General features: G+C 37.3%; 1 protein-coding gene across 1 annotated transcript; it reads left to right on the top strand.

The window, feature by feature from the left end:
- Positions 1-5156: 5156 nt before the first annotated feature.
- rad21l1 (RAD21 cohesin complex component like 1) lies at positions 5157-23919 on the top strand. The gene is made up of 15 exons (XM_067412485.1): positions 5157-5389; positions 5486-5550; positions 6100-6260; positions 8188-8317; positions 8399-8498; positions 8603-8706; positions 8793-8888; positions 11863-11964; positions 12831-12953; positions 13591-13820; positions 13938-14034; positions 19172-19323; positions 19517-19624; positions 21764-21838; positions 23521-23919. Exons 3-15 carry the CDS (start codon positions 6117-6119, stop codon positions 23707-23709), a joined length of 1650 nt encoding a protein of 549 aa, XP_067268586.1. The 5' UTR covers positions 5157-5389; positions 5486-5550; positions 6100-6116; the 3' UTR covers positions 23710-23919.
- The last annotated feature ends 530 nt before the right edge of the window (positions 23920-24449 follow it).

Raw genomic sequence — 24449 nt, 5'->3', positions numbered from 1 at the left:
ACGAGGCAGGCCTGGATTTTATATTATGGTTTTCTTTATGTTTTATTATGTGTGTGGGGGGCAGTCATCCGTGAGGGGCTGACCACGCTACTTTCAGTTTGTTTATTTTATTTATTTATTAAAGTCTTTGTGAACGTTCGCCAGTTCCCGCCTCCTTCTTCACAATCGAACGAACTACGTTACATTGGTGCCGAAACCAGGGACATGCATGTGGAAGTGAGTGCCCGAGGCGGTGGTGCTGGAGCTAAGGAATATTCGGTGGGATGCAGAGCTTGCTGCCTTGCCCCTGGGTCGAGGTGGGGTGGCTGCTGTCCGAGAGGGAGCGGAGGAGTTGCCAGCACTTGCTGTGAGCTGGTGTCATGAGAAATCCTGTCCCCGTGTAAAATAGAGTCCGCTTAGGACCCAACGTGGTAGCTGTTTTAAATGCCTGATCAAAAACTGTTATCGCAATGTTTTGTTTAATGGCTAAAAAAATGAATTCATTGTCATACTACGTATCCATAAACAACATTAATATGTAATTGATTGCTATAATGGGAGCAATAACATGCCTACCATATTGTAAATTATTTCAATTGATAAACTAAGTAACAATACCAATACAAAATCATAACTGTACCTATAATGTATATAAAGAATAATAAATAAAAAAAACAATACAGAACAGGTGCACAAAAAATACAACAGGATTTTTTTTTTTTAAATTGTATAAACATTAAAGCGGAGCTAGGGCTTTTAAGATGTAATCGGGCAGCTGAATGCTATGCTAAAATGAGATATGCTTTATTTCACAACTTATAGCTTTGGTTATATACTAATATATGAAACATGATTTGCAAGACACTAAAGACTATTTTAACACAATTTAAACAAACAAAAACAAAAAATGTGATTTTGTTAGATTTTGAATCAGGCTCTGAACAGATTACGTTATAGCCAATAGAATCGCTCTGGGGTCCTAAACGGACACAGTTTCACAGGGGGACAGGATTTCTCATGACTCCACAATCCCAAATGGGGTAGGGTGAATTAAGGGTGATTGGGACATAAGGCTGAATGGGACAGTATAACCATATAACTCTACTGATGAGTGAAAATAAAAAATCTTTTTTGCTCAGCCCTAGCTGTGAGACTGCATAATCAAAATTGCATGCCCTCATTGATGTGACATCACGTGGGTGTGCGGAGCAAACATCAAACAAGAAGTTGACCCTGCAACACACGAGTTGAGGAAAATAACATTAGCTTTTGCTGGTTTTAATAATAAGGTCATAAAATTATCATAGCAAATATATTGCCAAAACCTTTGATTGAAACATGAATATAATGTATTACTGCAGCAAAATCTGTAAAATATAGTTAATATAATGTTTCTGTTTTCAGAATGAGGTGTTTTTTATTTTGTCCTATATTCAACCAAACAAGATTGGGGTAAATAGGACAGAATAGTTTTGGGTGATTGAGATTTGGGACAGTGCTTACACGGCTTAGGAATATAAAAGAATTAAGAATATAAAAAAAATATAAACAGTAAAGTGCTTAAATGACTGACTATGCAACAGAGAACCATTGTGTATGCTATGTGCTTTAAACTGGTGTTTTCTTAACCACTCACTCATGACAGTTGCACATTTTTACTGATTTTGTTGTAGTAGTACTCCATAATATTCATGTTTCCTTTAAAGTTTTGAGCAATATATGAACTATGAACTATGACAATTTACCCTAATACACTAACTACGTTCAAACTGTCAATCCAAATCAAATTTGTATGCATATCTGATTGGAATCTGATTCATTTATCAAATATGAACAGCAAAAAACACCCTTTCTGAAAATCTGTTTATGTCTGACCAGACCACTCTGGATTTTACGAGGTTTACGTGACTCTCTCACTGGATTTACAAGCGTAAACAAAAGTTGTTATAGGAAACGTGCTGAAAAATGCTGCAGAAACAAGGTTTATAATGCCTCATAAGATGCTGTAGTCCACCACACGCAGCTGCACAATGCCATTTTGTAAACAAGATGAAAACGAAAGAGCTGCATGGACACACAAATTGGATATGAACAGTTATGATACAAAGAGATGAACCAACGTGTGCAACAATGCTTACACTAGCCAAATCAATGACAAGATGTACTGTTCAATCACCCACAGGTTATGTCCCAATCACCCAACTATTTCCAAAACAAAATGTTTTGGCTCAGTTCACATAAAAGTGTGTCACACCTCCTTTCATTATGATATAACTTTTTTTCCTCCTCAAATGAATAGGTAACATTTTCAGTATTACAGATATGTATTATGTGTTGGGCTGATGTTTTTAATTTATGGCAAGAAACCTTACAAAAGGTTTGTAAGGTTTTACAAAAACTGACCCTTAAAGGTGCACTATGCAACTTTCCGTCCTCTAGAGGTCGCCTATTCAAAACAAAGGCGTAGTTTGATGACGCCAAGTTTGAGCTCAGCATCTTGGGACATGTGGTCTTCACCTCACAGCCGTTGGAAAATTGGACTCGGGCAGAAATCATGTTCATGAACACGGTTATTAACGTTACTGTAGTATGGAGCCGAGTAGGACCGAGTGTTGTGGAGCTGAGCACAGCTGCTGGAGCGATTGTTAGACAAACACCGCCTTGCGAGAAATGGGACTTTTATTATGACGGGACGGAACACAGTCGCCGGGTGCCCGCACTATTTCTGCTTTTCCGGTCATTGGTATGAGGTGATGCAGCTCTTTTTTTTATCATATTAGATACATTTAACTGTGTTTAAAATGATGTTATGACGTTACTCTGTGCGTTCGTTCGGTGGCTGCTGTGACACTTGTTTAGAGAAAAGCGCTTCTGCCAAATAAAACCGGAAACTGAGGGTAATGCAGATATGATGCAATTGACTCCCTCAAACGCTATGCTGACACGACCCGGGTCCTTGGTTAAAATAGCAATTTTCTCACAATTTACTAATAGTTGGAAACATTTGGGATATTGTAAGTACTCAACTGAACAAAATATATAACACTGGTCTGGTGTCTTTTGGATATTTTACTGCAAAAATACTACATAGTGCACCTTTAATTCACCCCGAAGGAAAATGTAAATGAAGCGGAAGTAGGGCAGAGCCAGGCTAACATGCATATGCCCTGTCTCAAATGGCACCCTAAACCCTCACGGTCTTCCTCTGAGTTCGCACTTTCACGGCATAATGCCGCTTGACTGCCGGGTAGAAGTCCTCTGCGTAGCTAGCAAACTTGCAAAGGGGGCGCTCACGAGCACCCTTCTTTAAGTTTAAATGATGAATGGGACACCCTACGGTCTTGTGGACGGACACGCGCACATTGTAAGTCCACAAGACCGAAAGTGCACATTTGGAACAGGGCCATACTTGTTATATCATCTTATTTAACACAGCTGTATTAACTCATTAGCTGATTAGTTTAGTACTCCATGACCTGTGCTGCATTCCAGTTCATTTTTAATATGCAGTTCACTCGCGAACTTCCCTCCGTCTCATTCACTCATTGCTTACGTTGCATGAGTGCCCAGTGTCCACTACTGGCGAAAACATTGCATTGGACTGAACTGGAAGCCCTAAGCCCTTGATCACTTGGAATCCACTATGGAGTGTATTTTTTTTATTTTATTTTTATTTTTCCTTTACGAAATTGTTTAATGCAACATTATATATCTTTATAGGTGTATTTGGGTTGTTTTAAATGTTTTTTAAAAATATTTAAAGTATCATAGAGTTGTTTGTGGTGTCTGTCCCTTTAAACTTCCCTTGTCCACTTCACGAATTGGAACCAAGGGGGTAATCTAGCGCTCGGAAAGCGTTCCACCCCTAGGGGCGGCCATTGCTAACCAAGCCATCACCTGCTGTTAGCATCCCATTGACTCCCATTCATTTTTGAGTCACTTTGACAGTGAATAACTTTACATCTGAGACGTTTAAAGACTCCATTTGTCCATTGTTTATTACTAAAGAAACACGACAATGTATAAAAGGCTCCATTACCTTGTATCTTACACTATCGCCCCGCAGAAGCTGTTTTTGTAAAAATAGGCTAATGATTGCGTCATAACCAACGCGACCCTGTCGCACAGTTGAGAAATTACCGTATAGACCTGAGGAGACGCTCGCAGGCAATCTTTTACTGTCTATGAGACAGTCGGGGGGACGTGGAGACATGTCCTGGAGACTAGTCTGATAAAGTCAAGGGAGAAGAATGGGGAGAAGCCCATAGTGAGCCAAAAGCAACGGGAGAAAATATTTAAACAACGTGATTCAGATTTCGCTTTCCACATCTACTAGAAGACTCACAGCTGTCAGACAGGAGGCTCACGTCACATCTACGTCGTCAAGCTCAGTCTGAGCCTGCGCAGTTCGCTCAGCCATCAGGAAGTGAGTGCCCCTAGGTTGACTTCATTCTTTCGCCGTAGACGTCAATGGGAACGCTCCGTCCATTTCTTTTACTGTCTATGATTGGAACGCACTTCAAAATGGCGGCGGGGATTACCCCAAGGGGAAGTGCTTAGGGAAGTTTGCAAGTGCGTGTCTAATAGTGGAGTGGAACGCAGCACTGAGCTCGAGCTGAGTGTGTCCAATAAGGAAAGGTATCCAAAATGTGCAGTGCTGGGGAGACTCCAGTAATGGTTAGAAAATCCCTGGTCTAGACTGTTCTGCCTCTGGATATCCTATTGTAAATTGCCTGTATTGGCTCTAAATTATCTTTTCCAATGATCTTAGAGGTTACATGCTGGATAAATAAAACATAATATCTGGTTACGCATGTTCCAGAGAAGCTAATATACTGCCTGCCAGTACTGACTTATTTATGCATTGTGCCCAGATTTTATTTTATTTTTTGTCTTTGAGTTATTTATTTTATTTATGTAATTACTTTTTTAAATGTGTATTAAAAATTATCAAAAACTTAATAAAAACCATTTGGATGTACAATATTTAAAAAATTAGAAAATAAATAAATAATAATAATAATAATAATAATAATAATAATAATAATAATAATAATAATAATAATAAAAACTCACTATGGACGGCATGTGACCTAAAATCTTCACTTCCTTCACATCCACAAATAGATTTTAATTGTATTGGGGGAAGGGGATGTTATATGGTATTGGCCTTATTTGCTTCATTTGTAAATGACGATGTCCTACAGGTTTAACGCCATTATTTTCTCAGCAGACTAATGTGTCCCTTTGAAATAAGACAGACACAAGTACACAAGTGTCTCCCTCCCTGCACGATTTTAATGCAAAAGGTGTCTCGCGCTTTAAGAAATAGCGGGTTGCGCGTGCGGACACTATTTTGGATTTCGTTTTATTTATTACGTTTAATAGACTATCCAAATTAAATATATAGGTAAGAGGGGAACAAAAAACAAAAAAAAGACTCTAACGGCACCTTGACATACACACGTTAAATTAAGGATTTATTTATTGATTTATTTTTCACCAGCACTAAGCGCACGTGAAGTGGGCGGGAAATTTGATTCAGTGTTGATGAACGTTGAGCGGCAAAAGGTAAGTTAGGCTTATGGTAGAAAAAGAAAATATATCTAAACTTTTATAATTATTAATTTTTAAACTAATAAAGCTAATTTTGAGGATACGGAGGCGTATAGCCTCTGCCAAAGACGGCAAAATTATGGTGTATTTTTTCCAGGTGTATTTAATTACGCCTTATAGAAGATAACGTTAGCATCTCAAAACTAGCGAGCACCCTACATAGCACACAATATTTGCTGCCCGTCTAGACAAGGGCACCTTTCAAATGTTTGAATTGTCCTATAGGACAATACAGCCTATAACCTATAGGACGGTGCCTATTAAGGCTGTCTTGGCCGGCAGCTATCGTTATGTTTTGAGACCATGCAGAGCCTAATAAGTAAACAAATCACGTAGCACAAGGACGTTGGAGTGACAACCAGTACTCAAGTACAACAAGAAAACGTTATACAACATTAACGAATTCATAATGAATAACTAAAGTGACATGTAATGTTAAATGTACAGCATAAACGCAAATAAGTCAAATTCGAGCTCACATGATGACGACGTGTATTTTCCCAGACACAGCCCCCATCACGATGTTTTATTCCCAACTCTTCGTCTCCAAACGAGGCACACTAGCCAAGATCTGGCTCGCAGCCCACTGGGAGAAGAAAATAACCAAAGCACACGTGTTTGAATGTGACCTGGAGGCGACCATCAAGGAAATCCTATCCCCACAGGTAAGGTTCACCTGGTAGTCCATATAGTGACATTAAACCAGACAACTAATGTGGTTATTGCTCACTTTTTAGAGCTAGAATAGTGTACTGCTAAGCTAAGTTTTTTTAAAAGTAAGTTTTTCTTTTAAAAGTAAAATAACAATTGTGTGTGATCTAACTCTGTCAAGTCACCTAGATGTAACAGTGTGTGATAACAGAAAAATTATAACATTTGGTGTCTGTTATAGCAGCTCTAGAAGGAAAAAGTGTCATTGTCCAGCTTAAAGGGATAGTTCACCCAAAAATGAAAATTACTCAATGATTTACTCATTCTAAAGCCATCCTAGGTGTATATGACATTCTTCTTACAATGAATACAATCGGAGTTACATAAAAAAACGTACGGTGGCCGAGACAGCTCAACACGCAGCAAATGAAGCAAGCACCAGCAAATAAAGAAAACATCTTCATCAGTTTGACAACACGCGCGCTGCAAATGTTCACAACGCATGCAAATACAAAAACGCGCAGCAAATCCTCACAACACATACAAATACAAAAACGCGCTGCAAATCCTCACAACACATACACATACAAAACGCGCTGCAAATCCTCACAACACATGCAAATACAAAAACGTGTTGCAAATCCTCACAACACATGCAAATACAAAAACGCGCTGCAAATAACGCAGACCACAACGGAAATGTTTTAAGGGGACTCCTTTGAGTGACGAACCCCTACGGGACCTGCTTACTCGCCTGTCACTGTTGTTGTCACTGACCAGCTGAAAGGTGAGTTTGTTTGTTTTGTTTATTTAAACATCCTGAATGTATGATTGCATGGTCTTTTTTATACAGTGTAACAATATATTTAGGCCAACAATATCCAAACGACAAAGCAATTATACAATCATGATATAAAAGTAAACAAAAAAACCTCACCTTTCAGGTCAGTTTTTGAATTTGCTTGTGTTGTAATTTTTTTGCTGCGCGTTTTTAAATTTGCATGTGTTGTGAGGATTTGCAGCACGTTTTTGTATTTGCATGTGTTGTGAGGATTTGCAGCGCGTTTTTGTATTTGTATGTGTTGTGAACTTTTGCAGCGCGCGTGTTGTCAAACTGATGAAGATGTTTTCTTTATTTGCTGGTGCTTTCTTCATTTGCGTGTTATTCATTTGATTTTCATTTGCAGTAATTCTAAAACCCACACGACACCGGGGGGTAATAAAGGCATTCTGAAGCGAAATAATGGTTTTTTTTTGTGTGTGAAAAAATATCCTTATTTAGCATGTTATAAAGTAAATAGTTTAGCTTCCTGTGGACTTCCTTCTGCATTCAACTTACGAAAAAAGCATAACTAGCGGATGAAGTGTGAGGATTTTGAACTTCGAGAGGCGTTACAGTTTCATCGCAAGTTAAAATTCGGAAGGCGGTCCACAGGAAGCTAGATATTTTATTTTATAACCTTAAATATGGATATTTTTCTTACAAAAACTGATCAATTAGCTTCAGAAGGTCTTTATTGTGTGGATTACTTTTATAATGGATGGATACACTTTTTTGGGCTTTAAATGTTTGGCTCGTATTTACTGCCATTATAAAGCTTGGATTAGACATGACATTTATCAATATAACTCAGATTGTGTTCATCTGAAAGAAGAATGTCATATAGAGCTAGGATGACTTGAGGGTGAGTAAATCATGGGTTCATTTTCATTTTTGGGTGAACTATCCTTTTAAGTCAGTTTAGTGTTTGATTCATTTCTGTTGTAAATTTAAACTTTTTTTTAAAATTTAGTTTATTATTACGATTTATCTATACAGCCGCTCTGGAGAAACCGGTGATGTTATTGTCCAGCTTAGTTCAGTTCTCATACAATGGTGTCATTGCAGGCAGATCAGTAATATTGTTGAATATTAATCATTAATCTATGATTCATTACCAGATTAAAATTGGTCTGCGAACTTCAGGTCATCTTCTTTTAGGAGTTGTCCGGATATACTCAAAGAAGACCAGATACCTTCTCTCAGACTGCAGTGATGCATTGGTCAAAATTAAAGTGGCTTTCCGGCCAGGTAAATGCAGTCTTAAATCTGTCAGTAACAGCAGAATGAGCAAACACTGCAACTCTAATGTTATTTAATTTTTGTCCACAGGACAGACTGACCTGCCTGAAGATGCGATGGAGGCCACGTTTAAAACTATCACTCTGCCGGAAGACTTCACTGACTTTGACACTCAGCTACCTGATCTCAAGTATCGTGTTTATCAACAGCAATCGATAACAGCTCTTCAGATATATTTATTCTGATGGACTAGTATTTTTTAATGATATATTTGGTGTGCTATGTCTCACCCAGCACCATTGATGTGGCAGACCACTTCTCTTTGAATCGATGCCGCACTGAAGATATTACTCTCAAGGAGAACTTTGGGAACCACTTTCTCACCATTGAGGGAATAGGTATCAACTCTGAATAATCAACTAAACCAAGTCCTTTTTTATATAGTCGATGCAAAACCATGCATGTCTCTGTATTTATTCAAAAGGGGAGGAAATCCAGTCTTTTCAAGGATTGTTTGATCAGAGCTTCAGTGTCCATGGCGACTGCTTTGGTGATGAGGAAATGGCTGTTGATCTCATCGGTGAGTTCATGACATTTAGGGTGCTTTCACACTTGGCCAATGATAAAAGCACGGAAAAATAAAAATAAATGAATCGATCGATCAATAAATGTAAAAAAAAAATACATGTGGGAATAAATGTAAAAAAATAAATGAAAGCATAAATAAAAATATATTAAAAAAATATATATAAATGCTATATATAAATGCTAAAATGAATTAACAAATAAATACAAGATAAAAATATATTTTTTATTTTTATAAAAGCAGAAAACAATTAATTAAGGGAAAGATAATACAAACTAATTTGATAAAAAAAAAAAATTAAACTTATTTTATCAAGTGGTTTATTCTGTTATTTATTTTCCTAATATCACATTTATTTATCTGTTTATTAATTTACATATGTGTATATTTTATTTATTAATTTATTTACTTATTCATTCATTCATTTATTTATTTTTAATTTATGCAGGGTTGTTCCCCCATAATACAGTTGATGTTCTCCGATTAATGTCAATCAAACGACAAAAGAAAAATCAAAAATCACCCCATGCTTGACTGAATAACTTTAATATATTTATTAAGAATCAATGTATAGTTAAAGGTGTCATGAACTGGCTTTTAATTTTTATATATATATATATATATATATATATATATATATATATATATATATATATATATATATATTTATTGTTGTCTGAGGTCAACTAGTTATTATTTAACTATTTGAGACTAACCGGCCTGCCGAGGGGCTTACATTTTGGTACCCCATCTGGAAAACACAGCCCTGGGATTATTATTACAAATAAAAAAGATATTTTACTCACATAAGTTTGTTGCACCATTCCTGTCGGATCCAATATAGAAGGCACAGCATTGTGTCTGCAAATCCAGCACCTGAGACTTGTTTACAAACGATTCCGCAGTGAAATGAAGTGAACACACAAACGTTCTTCCCCACGTGAGCTGGAACTTCATTAAAAATAAATAAAGTATCACACATTCCTAATATTATGATCCAAAGGAAGCTTATGCAGCGACTGTGTTCTTCCATAATATCTTCCACAATATCTTCTTCGATATGATTATTGCTGCTGGCTAGCGTGATCCGATGAGTCGGTGGGTGGGGCGACTGAATTACACGTTGCATTTTTGCTTATTTTTTAAAAACAAAGATAAAAATTTAAATTAAATATCTATTATAATGATAAAATTACATTTTTTTTAAATTACCTGTGTCATGAAATACAATTTTGGTCATCCCAACCTTCAGAATAGTGAAAGGTTAGTGAATGCTTACATGATTGATAATGTGATTGTTGCAAACATCTTTTAAGTATGTTCACACTGGTATGTTATTATTATTGCAATAAGAGGAGGGAATGGTTAAAAAACAGGGCAGGAAAATGCTGACCAAGTGAGTTTTTAGTTTAAAAAAATACATAAAACAATGAATATTACGTTCTGTCGTATTATTTCATTACTTTTACTGTTGGTTTGTTTGTTTTTGTTTTTGCTGTGGTATTGATTCAGTATTGGTGTCAAGGCATTTTAGTCTGGCATCGAAGTTATAATTTTGTAGGGATGCACCGAAATAAAAATTCTTGGGCGAAACCGAAAACCGAAAAAGAGGAAACCAAGGCTGAAAACCGAAACACCGAAAGAAATTATGCCAATTTTTAGTAATTGTTACCAATAGTAACCATTGCATTTATTGCTATGACTGTGTAAATTTAATAAAAATCAAGGCATTGCAATTGCATAAATTAATAATAAAGTTTCAAATAATAAATCAATTGCAAATTATGCATAAATCTATTTAGCACATTGCAACAATGCATAGTATAAAATAGAATTCAAACTAAAATGTTTAACTTGACCTCACTCATTTAGCCTACATTAAATAATATACAACCCTACTAGCCTGCAGAAAGGTACAGACATTTAATAAAGTAATCAAATGTAAAAAAAGGCCATATTTAACTGTTTAAATTAAAGATGAATACTTTAAACCTTACAAAAGCTATTCAATCAAGAGCAGTGAGTGATGTCCTTATCTTTTGTTTGACATGAAACAGAGTAAAGGCTACTGCCCCTTTAAAACCTAATCAATGGATATGTGTCATCTTTCTCGACCATATAAAGTTCACTTAAGGCATATACAGACTATGTCTGCTTGGATACTAGATGGACATGTTGACATACTTTTTGTGCGAGTTTGTCCGTTTAAGCGCAAGACTTGAAAGAGAAATCAATATTTGCATGCTGTGAAACGAGTGCACGCTTTGGATGCTTGCAAAGACAGATCTTCTCACAGCCCGCAATTTTTGCGTCTTCTAGCTCTACATCCGTGTGCTGAAGGAGAACATGACTGGTCATATTTGGACCATAGACCGTAAATACAGTAGCACTCGCATATATCGAACAAAGTTTACAAAGAGAGACAGTTTTGCCCGTTTTTCTTTTATTATCGCTGTTGTTTTAGCGTATCACTGAGGAGCCAGTAACGTGTATCCATCAACAGAAACATAAACAAAGCATTATTTTCAAGTTACAACCCATATTATAGATGCGTCATCAGATGTGAGATGAACCACATATGTTGCTTTAGACAAGGGATGCGTCTCAATCAGATCCCTAGTTCAGTAGTCAGGGCACTGATCAGGACATAAGTCAATGGGCTGACTCCCTTATCAGTGCCCTGACAATTGAACTAGGGATCTGATTGAGACACACCCAAGCAGGTGCAGGTCGCGGTTTCTGTTTGCGTCATCACAACATTTCGGCCATATTGTTTCGGTGATAAAAGTCAGTGGCCGAAAATTCGGTGCATCCCTATAATTAATTTTGGTATCGTGACAATACTAAATTGGATACATTGAAATGCTCTGTTTTTCACAATGGCATCTTCAAACCTTATTGGAACCTCATCACCTTCACACTTCTCTGAGTCCATTTGTTTCCTTCTCTTTCTTTGTGGTCTGTCAAGATTTTATAGCGAGTAATACTGAGGATGCTCTGATGCCTGATATCCATGAGGATTTTCCTGATAAATTACCTGCTACACCTCCTCCAACTGCTGTCAGTGAAGGTAATGTTACTTTTTCTTTTATGTATTTACATTAATTATATTTTACCCTTTGGAGGAGATGAGCCAGTAGGCATGTTTGTACTCTCGGTTTATTTATCTAAATAACTCATTCGCTGTTAGGAATATCAATCAATCAGCTTTATTTATATAGCGCTTTTACAATGACGATTGTTTCAAAGCAGCTTCACAGTGTTAAACAGGACAATATTGCAACAAAATTTGATTTGGCTGTACAGTGAGAAAACAGTGATGTTATCAGCTTATTTTAATTAATCATATAGCGAAAATGTTGGCAGATCAGTATTATAGTTTATAGATTTAAATAAGACCTAATTAATTCATTTTATTTGGATATTTGGTTGAAGAACTTAGATCATAATTTTAGTGTCCCAATATAAGAATGGATAAGAATTTAAAATGTTCTGACATGTCAGTGGATAAATATACAAGAAATAGCCATATAAACACTCAGATTCAGATTCAAGTGATTTTATTGGCATGGTAAAAAGTACTTACATTGCAAAATCATTGGTAACGCTCAATTACAGACATCCACAGTGCCCATCGACTCGTGTCGGCAGGGCCCTTTGCAGTGCGACGTCACACTGCAGAAATCTGAAAGCCGCTTGTTTTAAGCCAAAAAAAAAAAGAGTGGGTGGATTTTACCATTATAGGGTGGTTGTGTACACACTGCCAACATGCATTTATGTTCTTCAAACAACTTATAAAAGTGAATTTTGCATGATAGGTGCCCTTTAATATCTGATTAGTTATTTGGGTTTACAGTGATGATCTTAACATTATCAATCAAGCAATTTCCCAATGCTTCCAACATGAGCTTTTACCGCTGTGTCAATCTCTTAAAGAGCCGGAGTCTGTCAAACCAGAACGTTCCTGTTTAAAGGGTGTTGGCAGTCCAGCCTTGACTGAGACCACTTTCTTGGTAAATGCAGAGGAAGGTTTCGCTCTTGCCCCCGTTGCTGTCACACGTGAGTGTTAACTCCTCTGGAGAATATTATGAGCAGTAGTGTTATTGACCTTGGCTTCAAATTGGGTTAACCTTGTTCACTGTTGAACTGTTAAAAGGATAGTTTTCTTTTGTGGAACATAAAGGCAGATATTTTGAGAAATGTTTTTTGTGTCCATATAATGGAAGTCAGTGGTTACCAAAACCACTGGTTACCAGCATTCTTCAAAATATCTCATTTTGTGTCCTGCAGAAGAAAGAAAGTCATACAGGTTTGGAATGGCACCACAGTGAGTAAATGATGGCAGAATGTTTTTTTTTTTTTTGGCGAACTATCCATGTAATGCTGGGGTTTTAACTGTTCTCATGAAGCCACTTGAGGGTGCTGTTGGCATCCAAAAGTAAAAATATCTATTGTTAGTTTTGTAGGTAATAAATCATAGTAATGCATCAGTAGGTGTAGTATGTAGTGCAGACCATGTAGATGTTCACGGAATACCATGATGGCCTACTATGTTTGCCAAAAGGTGTAGTATGCAGCCAGAGTAATATCAAGCACCGATTTACAGGTTTTATTGCACTGCCAAACAAAAAGCCATTTTTGCATAATATTGGATCAATATTATTGGATCTGCTAATAGTTGCAAACATGTGCTCAGCATCTTCAACAAGGAAAAGAATGGCGAGGAAGAGGAAGCTGATGATTGACCGGTCAAAGGAACTAACTGACGACGCCATTAGAGATCAACTGGCTGACTGCTCTGACCTTTTAACAACATTGGAGATAGCCCCGCCCACCCGGCAGCTCATGGAGTGGAGGGTGAATGGAGGGGTGAAGCAGCTGTTCTCGAGTTTTTGCCTTACACTCTTACATCCTGACTTAAAGCAGGTATCACACACCCACTGCTAAAACATCAACAGAGCTCAGCTGAAGTGCACTGCTGTCATTATACTGTCAGTGTAGTATTTAGGTAGTTCATCACAGGAAAGCTTCCTCTTCCTCTAGCTGTTCCCTTGTGAAACGTCACCTAGGAGAAAGGGCTTGGAGGGAGGAGCTAGACAGCAGGCTGACCCTGAGGAGACGAGAGAACAAACTAGAGAGGGTAAGAAATCGCATTGCTTCAGACAAAAACAGAGTTGAGGAAAATCTGTCATCATTTACTCCCTCATGTTGCTCCAAAAACTAGGGGTGTGCATGAGCAGTCAAATATTTAAATATTCAATCTGTAATTAATATTAGAAAACTAAAAATACTATTCTAATTTTACTGCATTGATTTGCTGCCTGTAAATGCATTGAATCCATGAAAAATCCCACTAAATCTTGCAGTTATAACTAAATCCACTGGGTGGCGCTGTGGAGCGGGTTAATAAGTTGATTGTATTTTATTTATCACATAATGTTGTCTTCCTCGTGATGTTTGGAATAACTTAGATGAAAATCGAAAATTATCTACAAAATGGAGTTACGTTTGATTAAAGGTGCACTATGTATACAGTATATTAATAATACTGTATATTATTTTCATTTGACAGTAGTCCCTTTTCCCTGAACATAGCAAATACCAAACTGTAACTGAAACCGTGAACCTAAAGCCGTAATACAAACCAAACCGTGATCAATCTGTACCATTACACCCCTAGCGTAATGTATGCGTAATGTAGCGTAATTTACAAAAAATTTGAAAATTTTCAAAGGGTGCCATGACAATAGCGTCACTATTTAGCCCTGAGATATTCCTTACTAGTCAAATGTGACCTTACACCATTTTTCAATTAAATAAATGTTATTAAATAAACTATATTTTAGTTTAGTAATACTTATTGAATATTTTGAGGGGGTCTTTTGGTACTAAATACTATTTGTGCAATAATTATGGTCCATTAATGACCACTTTAAATTTTTTCTTCTAATATTTATATTATTTATATTACAATTAGTGTAGTACTTAAGGTTAAAATGCACAGAGGCCAATTAGAGTCATTTTGTGACTGGAAAAATAATAATTTTCATTTGTAATGGCATTACCCACAAAGTGCTCTTTAATAAATAATAGTGAAGTTGCTTAAAGTATTGCTGATCATAACTGCTTACTTATTTGTAGGTTTTACATTTGAATACATGTTAGACATGGTCATTGTAAAGAGTTCGTAGATAAGGAAGGAAGAGGACAAGGGGTAGGCTTGGACTGCTGACGTCTCTTTTATTTATTCACTCAAAATCAACAACGTGCACACTTCAGCGTGTGTCTTTTACTATGCTCAGTTTCGGTTTCGCTTCCGGGTCGTTCCACTTCCGGGTTCCGGTAAGCTCAATGTCTCAGTGGGGGGAACGTCAGCAGTCCGTCTCTCTCTTCCATGCTTCCGATTCTGCCAGCGTTTTAAGCTCTCACCACGCCCATTACTAGAATAAGAGACAGGTGTTATCAATCTGCGTTCAACCCACTCACTTACCGCTCGTCCCGCGGCTCTCTCTCCCGCTGCAGACCTCGCTGAACCACGCCCCCCTTGCCACAGTCATATACTAGATTTTTTTTAAATGTAAAATTTAAATTGCATATGTGATTGCATATGTGATATTGATCTTGTACAAAAGTCCAATAGACAAGTTGATATTAAGTAACAATGTTTTAGCCAAAACATTGACTGCCTATTTTGTGAAAATCAAAGCCACACCAGAACTGATACGCATCTCCAAGCAATTAGATTCAAATGAATCTGTGTTTTGAACTATTGACCAGAGTCCTGCACGGGTCCGATTTTGTAAATCCGCACCCGCCCGTCCCCGTGGTGCGTTAAACCGCATCCAACCCGTTTTCCGACACGGAGTACTAATTAAAATCCGCACCCAACCCGACCCTCTTAAAATAGAACCAACACACGACCCGCACCCGAGATAAGATTCAAACACATTGTTTTCAATGAGTGTACGCACACCGGCGGCGGCATTCGGTGCATGTCCGCGGCGACTCAGGAAGTTGTTCAAAATCCTGCCGCGCCACAGAGCAACATCAGCTGTACTCATTTCACCCTGTGCTACAAGATGCACACATCGTGCAGCTCTTCTGTCAGAAGTGGATTCAAAACTGAGCTTGCGTGTATATAATGTGCACGTCCGGCGGTGAGCTTCGCGTCTGGTGTGCGACACCCTTGAACCCTTGTGTGATTTTTTTGAAAGTCAGAGAATCCTGGAAGGGCGCTCGGCGGTGCGAGCACAAACCTGATATTATTTTAACGTTATTTGATTAACTTGAAATACAGGCCAGACATATTTTTGTAGATGTGTTCCTAAAATATGCATATATTTTTACGTTTGCACGTGACTGTTTTAAACCCGTGTTAGACCCGTGTTTCCCCCTTGTCCGACCCGCACCCATATCCGACACAGTTGGGTGTTTTTCACCCGTTTCCGCAAAATTTGCGGGTTGACTCCCCGAACCCGTGCAGGACTCTGCTATTGACTGAATGACTCACTTATTAAGACTTGCCGCCACCAACGGCGGTTTTATTTTCATGTTTATACTTTGCTTGGACTTTTTATTTAAAATATTAAACTTTTAAAATTTATTTTTTACATATTTCTAAATTCAAAAACTTACATGTAAAACATTCATATATCATTAATATACCCATGATCTGCATTAAACACAATGTAAATGAGTCTAAATCCCACTTCAGATAGTGCTTCTGTGCCACTTCTGCAGTGCAAAGACAGATCTTTAGATGCATATCTCCTTTTATTGGAACCAGTATGATTGTGTCTAATTGTTCTAACTGAATTTATTTTTTAATTTAACATTTTAACAACTTTTCTATTTGAATTTAAGAAATTGACAAATGATGCATACATTTAATAACAATAGAAAACATTGCCCTTATAATGGTAAAAATGTCCCTGGACATTAATTTTTAAGGGACAAATATCGTCCTGTAGTTAGGGCTGGGACAGTATGGATTTTTTCTTACTGAGGTTGAAAAGCAAGAAATTCCCGCGGTTCAGCGGTAAACCACTTAAACCCACGATAAAAAAAAAAGAAGACATGCAACAGGCGTGTCGTCATGCCCCCTGTTGCGCGTCTTGTGAGTGCAACACACACTAATCTTTTCATATACCGGTAGTTTGCTCTGTAAATTAAATTGAGAGTATAACTAATGCATATATTTCTATTTTAAATACTGTAGTCGTGTATTCCAAATATATAAATAGCCTACATTTTAAAATAATAAATGGTCAAACATCCATTTAATATAAGCATGCGTCTTTATTTTCCGTCAGTGAAACAACACATACTGCCTGTAAAACATTTAAATGATTATAAGTAAATAATGGTAATCTTAAGAATATAAGAAAATTTAATATTTTAATTATAAATAAAATAATTAAATATTTGTTTTATAGCAAAGATGCGTTATGCCGGTCTGCGCTTTGAGATGAATGTGGGACACGAACTGGATAGACACCATCCCGAATATCTTCGTCTTCATGTTTTCTCCTGATGTTGCAAAGCAACACTTGTTGTAAAATGTCTGAAGAGCGAGTTTTATCTTCCATAGGGTCAAGACATTTAGGCTATGTTTGATTATGCAATGCTAGAAAAAACAAAAGTAAAATCGTTGGGTGCACGTTAACTGCGCTATTCAAATAAACTTGAAGTGCCTCAACCCTAATAACAAGCACAAACTGTGTTTAATAATATTTCGTCCTACAGTGTTTTTCTACTTTACCACAGTAAAAGATGTGAACGGGTGTAATAGACTTAAGCAAACGAAAGGAAGAAACGTTTATAATTCCCTGCGAAAATGAGTGCGACGCGAGTGAAGATTCTGGAAAAGATACAAGATGTCCTGTGGGATAAAATGGACTGACGTTAGGCCTATTGTTAAAATTCACGGAAATCGGAATATCGGATGACCAGATCGCAAAACAGATTTATAAAGCTGGCAAATCTTAAATTGGGCTCAGCCTCCCTCTCTCATTTGGCATGAATCCATAGCCTATGTTTTTATGGCTGCGATGTAACATCTGCAAATTTATTTCCCTTGTAAACAAAGCTTTGTGCTTCACTCCTGTGGTAATAAACACATAAAACAGTGTTCACATATACAAAATGTCAATAAAAAAATAAAAAAACAAACAAAAAAAACTTTTAAGTAGAAAATCGTATGTAAGGAGATATATTAAAATAAAAAGTGCACAACTCCTCCTAAGTGGAAGCAAACTACTTTTTTCCCTCACGTGCAACCTAGTGCGGATAGGGGTGTGTCCTTATTTGGGTTAGTAAAACAATGGAATGTAGTTTTTAAGTAGAAAATAGTATTTGTCTAAAGAGAGAACATGAGTAGCTTATAGTAAATTATATATTTTTATTAAAAAAAAAAAATCATTATAAAGTAAACATGCTAGTTTTTCTAGCAAAAAATATGAAGGCTGGAATGTAAACCAATTTTTTTTTTCTGGTGATGGCGGTGACGATCAGGCACCGCGCCACGTGTCCGCGGTAAAACAGTAAATGTCCCAGCCCTACCTGTAATAGGAAAGTTATAATTGGAATGTGTTTGATGGATTGTTGCTCCTAAATGTTTGACTATGCTCCTAATTTTTTTTAATTATGAGCACAAGTGCTCCTCAAGAACAAAATTAGCGTAGAGCCCTGCTGCCAGTACATACAAAGATAGATTAAAGTGACATTAACCAACCATTCAGAAACATCCTGTTCAAGCCTTAATTGTCAAATTCCATTGGGACCGTCATCTTGTACCGAGTCCGATTCCGGTTCAAATTGATACGGTTGCACAGATCTGTCCTCAGAGACTCCCGTCGCCATTCTTTCCCCTCAACTGTTGTCAAGGCAACACTCCACGTGTGTTGTGTCAAAGTGCCACAGAACAGTGGTTGGGGTGAGCAAAGCTCATTAGCATTAAAGACACATGCACTGAAATGGTTTGGTAAAACAAAGCTGTTTTTGACCAGGTAAAGTGAGTGTTTTCTTACAATACTAATGAGAATTTTTAATTAAAGTATATTACAAAGTTTTCATTTAGACACTAAAGAATCATATTGTACAAAAATTGCATTATATAACCCCTTTAATTAAAATTGTAGCCTTTGCACTTTCATAATCGCACATAACCAAAAGGTTTGTGCGATTGTGATTCGATTTCGATTAATCCTGCTCCCTTATTTAGAATTGCATGAAGGTGAAATCTCAGCTAATCCTGATTACTGTATGTATACCTGTAGCGGGATGGGAGAACACTGCAATGTCGATGCTGGACGACTGGAGTATGCATCAAGAGTCCATTGTTCAAGATCAATCAGAAGGTGCAAACACTACTGTAGAGACTTCTGTCATTCATCCAGAAGAACCTCCACCTCCCTGGAACATCACCAGTGTAAGAACTACACATGCACTGAATACACAAGCACTGACTTCATCAAAATTGACCCAGGTTAATTTTTTATACATGTTGGTTTTATTTTGAATGAGTCTTTGATGCAGGCTGATCATCATCATCAATTCAGAATCAGAATAGAGCTCCACCTCTGAAACATCTTTTGATCATTCTTTCACCATTTTGTTCACAGGAGCAGAGTAGGTTGGAGGTGTCGTATCCAGAGCCTGTCTCTGAGATCTCCATGTTTGCTCATCCATATATAGAGACGAGGGAAACATCACTGGTGACACAGACAGAGGTACTGCTAAACACTCCACCACACACAAAACACATTTAGTCTTTTCAACACAACTACGTGTACTGATTATTAACTATATCCTGCCATTGATGGAATGTTCTGTCATTTATGACACAGCGCTTACTCACCATTGACAGAATTTTCCCGCAAATCGTGTTTTCACTGCTATATGGTAGTGGTCGTTATTATGCATCTTTTGAAAGAGTACCGTACCTCCGGATCCAAAAACAAGCGAAGAAGTGTTCGCATGTGAGCTAACACAAACATCTGCATATAAATTAGGGATGTGCATGAGTACTTGACATGACAATTAATCATGAAAATGATTGTTGCCGTGACTACTACCATTCTCCCACTACTGCTGAGGTCCTGAGGAATTTTTATGGCAATCACAGACCAGGACATTAGGGATTAGTCTCTAGATGTGTGAAAGGCAGACACTGCATGTGGACCAATGAGAAGTCCTGTCCTTCTTGGGCTTGGTAGCAGAGGTCTTCTTGCCCTCTAAGAGGTGTCTGGCTGTTCTCCTAGCATCTTAATCTGATGGCGTTGGACAGTTTGTTTGTGTTAGTCCACCAAGATCCAATCAAAATGTAGCAAAACTTAGTCCACTGTTACGGGCATAGAGGGCCCTGCTGTCCACTACACAAATGTTACCGTAGTTGTTTTTCAATTTTTTTTACTTCATATATTTCATAGTGTATTCTTGAATGCCAATCAAAAATCAGTAAAGACTTTTATAATGTTACTAAATACTTCTAATTAAAATAAATGCTGTTTTGTGGCATTTCTTGAGCTCCAAATCAGAAAGATTTCTGAATGATAATGTGACACTAAAGACTGGAGTAATGGAATATTTCAAAATATTACTGTTTTTTTTTGTTGTTTTTTTTGCATAAAATCCTTTGAGTGGTAAAAACTGTAGAACATCATTCCAGCAACACCAAGGCGCATGCAATTATGTATTCCTTAAATGTAATATTACTGTAGCTGTGGATAAAAGCCTCTGTTAAATGCACAAATGTAATAATTTTTATATCATCCTATAAGGCCCGCCCAATTGTCCCAATGATGGCTGAAAGAAGCTTGTGACGCTTTCTGCGCATTCAGTCTTTTCAGCAGGGCAAAGTAAATTAATTCCAAGTTATATTTTTTATCTGACTCCATTTTAGCATGACCTCGAATTATCACAAACAAATCCATATTAAACTCTGTGGCTCGTTACGACACATTGATGTCTTAAGACACAAAACGATCGATTTGTGTGAGAAACCGAACAGTATTTATTTATATATATATATATATATATATATATATATATATATATATATATATATATATATATATATATATGTATATGTATAATTCAATTTTTAAAAAATGTTTAAACCTTGAATGCGATCTATGTCTAACAGCCTTCACCGTGTGATGACTTCTGGTGAGTGAGGTTGATATGGCGATCTCAATCGGATACAAGCGCCGGAAGGGATTTTCTCTATGCCATATCATGTCCATTGACCTCACTCACCAGAAGTCATTGCGCAATAAAAATTCTAATTTAAAAGATAACATCAAATGCTCTGAGCTAAAGCATAAAAGACGTATACCTGACAATTACATAACACTGAGTGTCTGGAAGACAGCGTTATGGGCTGAACCTGAGTACAGGATTGCACCTAGAACTTCCGGCAACATCTCCTTAAATACCAGACCAAGACAGAAACCTCTTTTAAATGCAAACATGAGTTCACAATGGGAATTTACATTAATCGAGTCTTCAGACTTTGACGACAGGAAAACATAAAAAAAATGCATGAAAGACCAATTGGCAGAGGACACACCCACCACAGTTAGCAAAATATCTCTAAACTCTTAAAACCTTTATTACATTTTAGTTTAGTTCTGTGGAAATACTTTCGAGCCTTGGGTGGGTGTGCCACTTTCACAAGAGAGAGTTCAAATTGTAACTTCCTTTTCCACAGAGTCGTCATCTCTTACAGCTCTTCCAGTTTCTCCAGTCTTGTTATTGTAAAAAAAATAGGCATGAAAAGATAACACTTTTACAGTAGACAGTTGCTGTGTTCAGAGGAAAGAATGTGTGTACGTACAAACATTTGACCTCTTACCCTTTGTCTGCAGTCAGCTCTGAACAGCCAGGATGTGGAGGATAAGAGACTGACCATTCGGGCACACAACCTCCTCCAGGCCCTCAAAGTAAGAAACAATCAAACTTCAAATCCAGAAACAGTGCTGATGCTGATCAGACCTGGCGTTAGGAGCAGTTGTAGATGAGGATTTAGGAATGTTTCATTAAATGTAATTAAATGTATGGGTGCTGATGAGAACAGCGGGCTTAAGGGCGTAAACTCAGTCACACACTGTCAATCATTTGACACTCTGTTTACAGTAGAAACGCCAGGCTGTGTTGAAGCACTTTTTTTTATAAATGAATTATGTTCTGTATAGGATAATATGAAATATAACCTGTGTAGGACTGTGTAGTTTGTATGACTTAAAGATCTTGTGTGGTCCAAGAGACATCTGACATCCACAGAGCACAGTTCACTGACTGTCAGATGTATTTAACACACAAATATGGCAGGGTCTGTCTAAAAGCACTAGTTCCAGTCAGTTCCAATAAACTTTATGCAGTTTGTGGATGTTGGGGATGCACCAGTCTGCCGGTAAAGTCCCATTTTCAAGACACTAGGTTAATACAGACAACTGAGTTGTTATGTCTTGTGTTTGTTTTTTCTGTTTGTTTTTTTCCGCTGTAAGTGAATTTGGGTACCTATAGCAATGGTATGCTGCTTTAGTGCTCTCTTTTGGGATTGCGCATTGAAAATATTATATATTTATCCAGTTGTCACTGATAATGACGGACTTTAAAGGGGTACTTCAGCGCTGGGAAGATGAATCTGTATTTAAACTGGGTCATCAATGCAGTAGAAATGTGAAATTATTTTTGAATTTGGTGTCTTCTAGACTGAGAAAAGACAGAAAATGTATTTTTGTCCCATGGGGATGAAAGACTACAATTCCCAGAATGCTTCGCTGCCCTGTGAGGCCATTCCCAACGCCAACAACTTCATTACTGTGACTGAGTTAGAGACACTATAATTAAAAACTGAACGTGTCTGTTCAATATAATGAGTGAGTCACCGCGCGAGTATCACAGCACTGAGCACTAACTGCAGGAGTGATGAGAGCTGAGGTAATCGCGACTACACTCGCGGCATACATTCACAACGCGAGTTCAGTCTGGCACGTTTCAGTTCATGCCTTTGCAAGCTTAACTTTCATAGAAATGAATTTGAGAAGTTAAAAGACTTACATTGCTCACCATAGCTCCGTTTAAATGATCCTGTCTGCAAGCTGAGCTCTCCCTGCAAGCTGAGTGTAATCTCCCATCCCCCAATGCCGGATTCAAAACATGCGGAAATGGCGCCCTCTGCTGGCTGTAGTCTTTAGCCTCTGGGCAAACATTCCTCCTATGATGCAAAAATCGTCATTTTGCATCATAGGAGGAATTTTTCCAGAAATAAAATGCATAAATCTCTCGTCTCAGGGAGATATGAGAGGGGAAAGCACAATAATTTGAATATTCTCCAGGGTTTCTACTGATACAAAGCCATATGCTAATCGCTGAAGTAACCCTTTAATATTTCAAGTGTATTATACCATTAGGGTTAAATCTCTGTATAAAAGTATTTAAGATTGCTGATGTTTGTGAACGTGGTACCTTTTGGGTAGTGCAAGTAAATCATAATTTGATTTGCTCTCCAAAGATAATTTATAAAGATTCCTTTCAAAAAGGCTAACCCCCCTGAAAGTTAGTTAGTGGGTGTAAGCATGTTTTAGGTTTAAACCTACACTAACATCTCCTTTCTCTTCAGAGACAAGACTCTTCTCCCAATGCCGAGTACAGTCTTCACGCTTTATGTGAGAGCAGCAGTCGTTCATACGTGGCAGCCATGTTTTTCTGCTTACTGGTGTTGAGGAAACAAGAAATTCTCAACCTGCACCAGGGCGCCCCATACAGTGACATCATCGCCACACCTGGACCTCTCTTTTCTTCCCTCTAGAACAGGTAGCCATGAAGCAATGGAGGAAAAGACATGAGACTTTGACTCATTTAAGGGCTTTGCTGCGTCATTAATGTTCTTGATAGGTAGAAAATTTGATGAATTTCTGTTTTTTAAGGAATTTAGGGAATCCCTGTGGAGACCTGCTTAAAACAATGAAATGCATTGGTATAGTGTTCTACTGTTTCTAAAAAACGATATATATATATATATATATATATATATATATATATATATATATATATATATACTCTGATCTATAGGAGCTGGGCTATCGCTAAATCATACTGCAGAGCAGCAAATTGAATTGTCTGCATCAGATGATCGTTAATTTGATTTGTTTCAGTTTAACCAATTTAATGATCTTTGTTCATTATTGAAAAGTGAGTTGCAGTGGCTTGAAAGTCGAGCATGAATAGTTCTTCAGTCTTTTCTTCCTACAGTTTAATGTAGTAATAGTTATGTTTTAAACAGTTCTGCTCTGTGTTGGTTATTTTGATCTGTATTTTCTTTTTTACCTGATCCTTACCAAAAACCATTAAATGTATAAATCAAATAAATAAGTAAATATTGCACACAAAAAAAAATGTGTAGTCTTACTCATGTTTTTACAAACCATATGACATACTTTCACAATCACTTATGGAGAAGTTAAGCAGATTGCCCTGTTTGCTCTTTTAAAATGGAAACGCAGTGAATGGAGACTGATGCTGCTACATTGAGTGCTGAGAAAAATAGCA

Source organism: Pseudorasbora parva, chromosome 13, assembly GCF_024679245.1.
Source record: "Pseudorasbora parva isolate DD20220531a chromosome 13, ASM2467924v1, whole genome shotgun sequence".
NCBI classification, from domain to species: domain Eukaryota; kingdom Metazoa; phylum Chordata; class Actinopteri; order Cypriniformes; family Gobionidae; genus Pseudorasbora; species Pseudorasbora parva.
The sequence above is the reverse complement of the archived record's forward strand: the minus strand, read 5'-3'. Positions and strand labels throughout refer to the sequence as shown.

Bases quoted from the DNA above. Each gene is read 5' to 3' on its own strand.
- rad21l1 (XM_067412485.1), top strand. From the start codon at position 6,117: ATGTTTTATTCCCAACTCTTCGTCTCCAAACGAGGCACACTAGCCAAG. The intron at 8,499-8,602 runs GTATCGTGTTTA...TGTCTCACCCAG, and splicing joins ACTCAGCTACCTGATCTCAA to CACCATTGATGTGGCAGACC. The intron at 21,839-23,520 runs GTAAGAAACAAT...CTTTCTCTTCAG, and splicing joins ACCTCCTCCAGGCCCTCAAA to AGACAAGACTCTTCTCCCAA.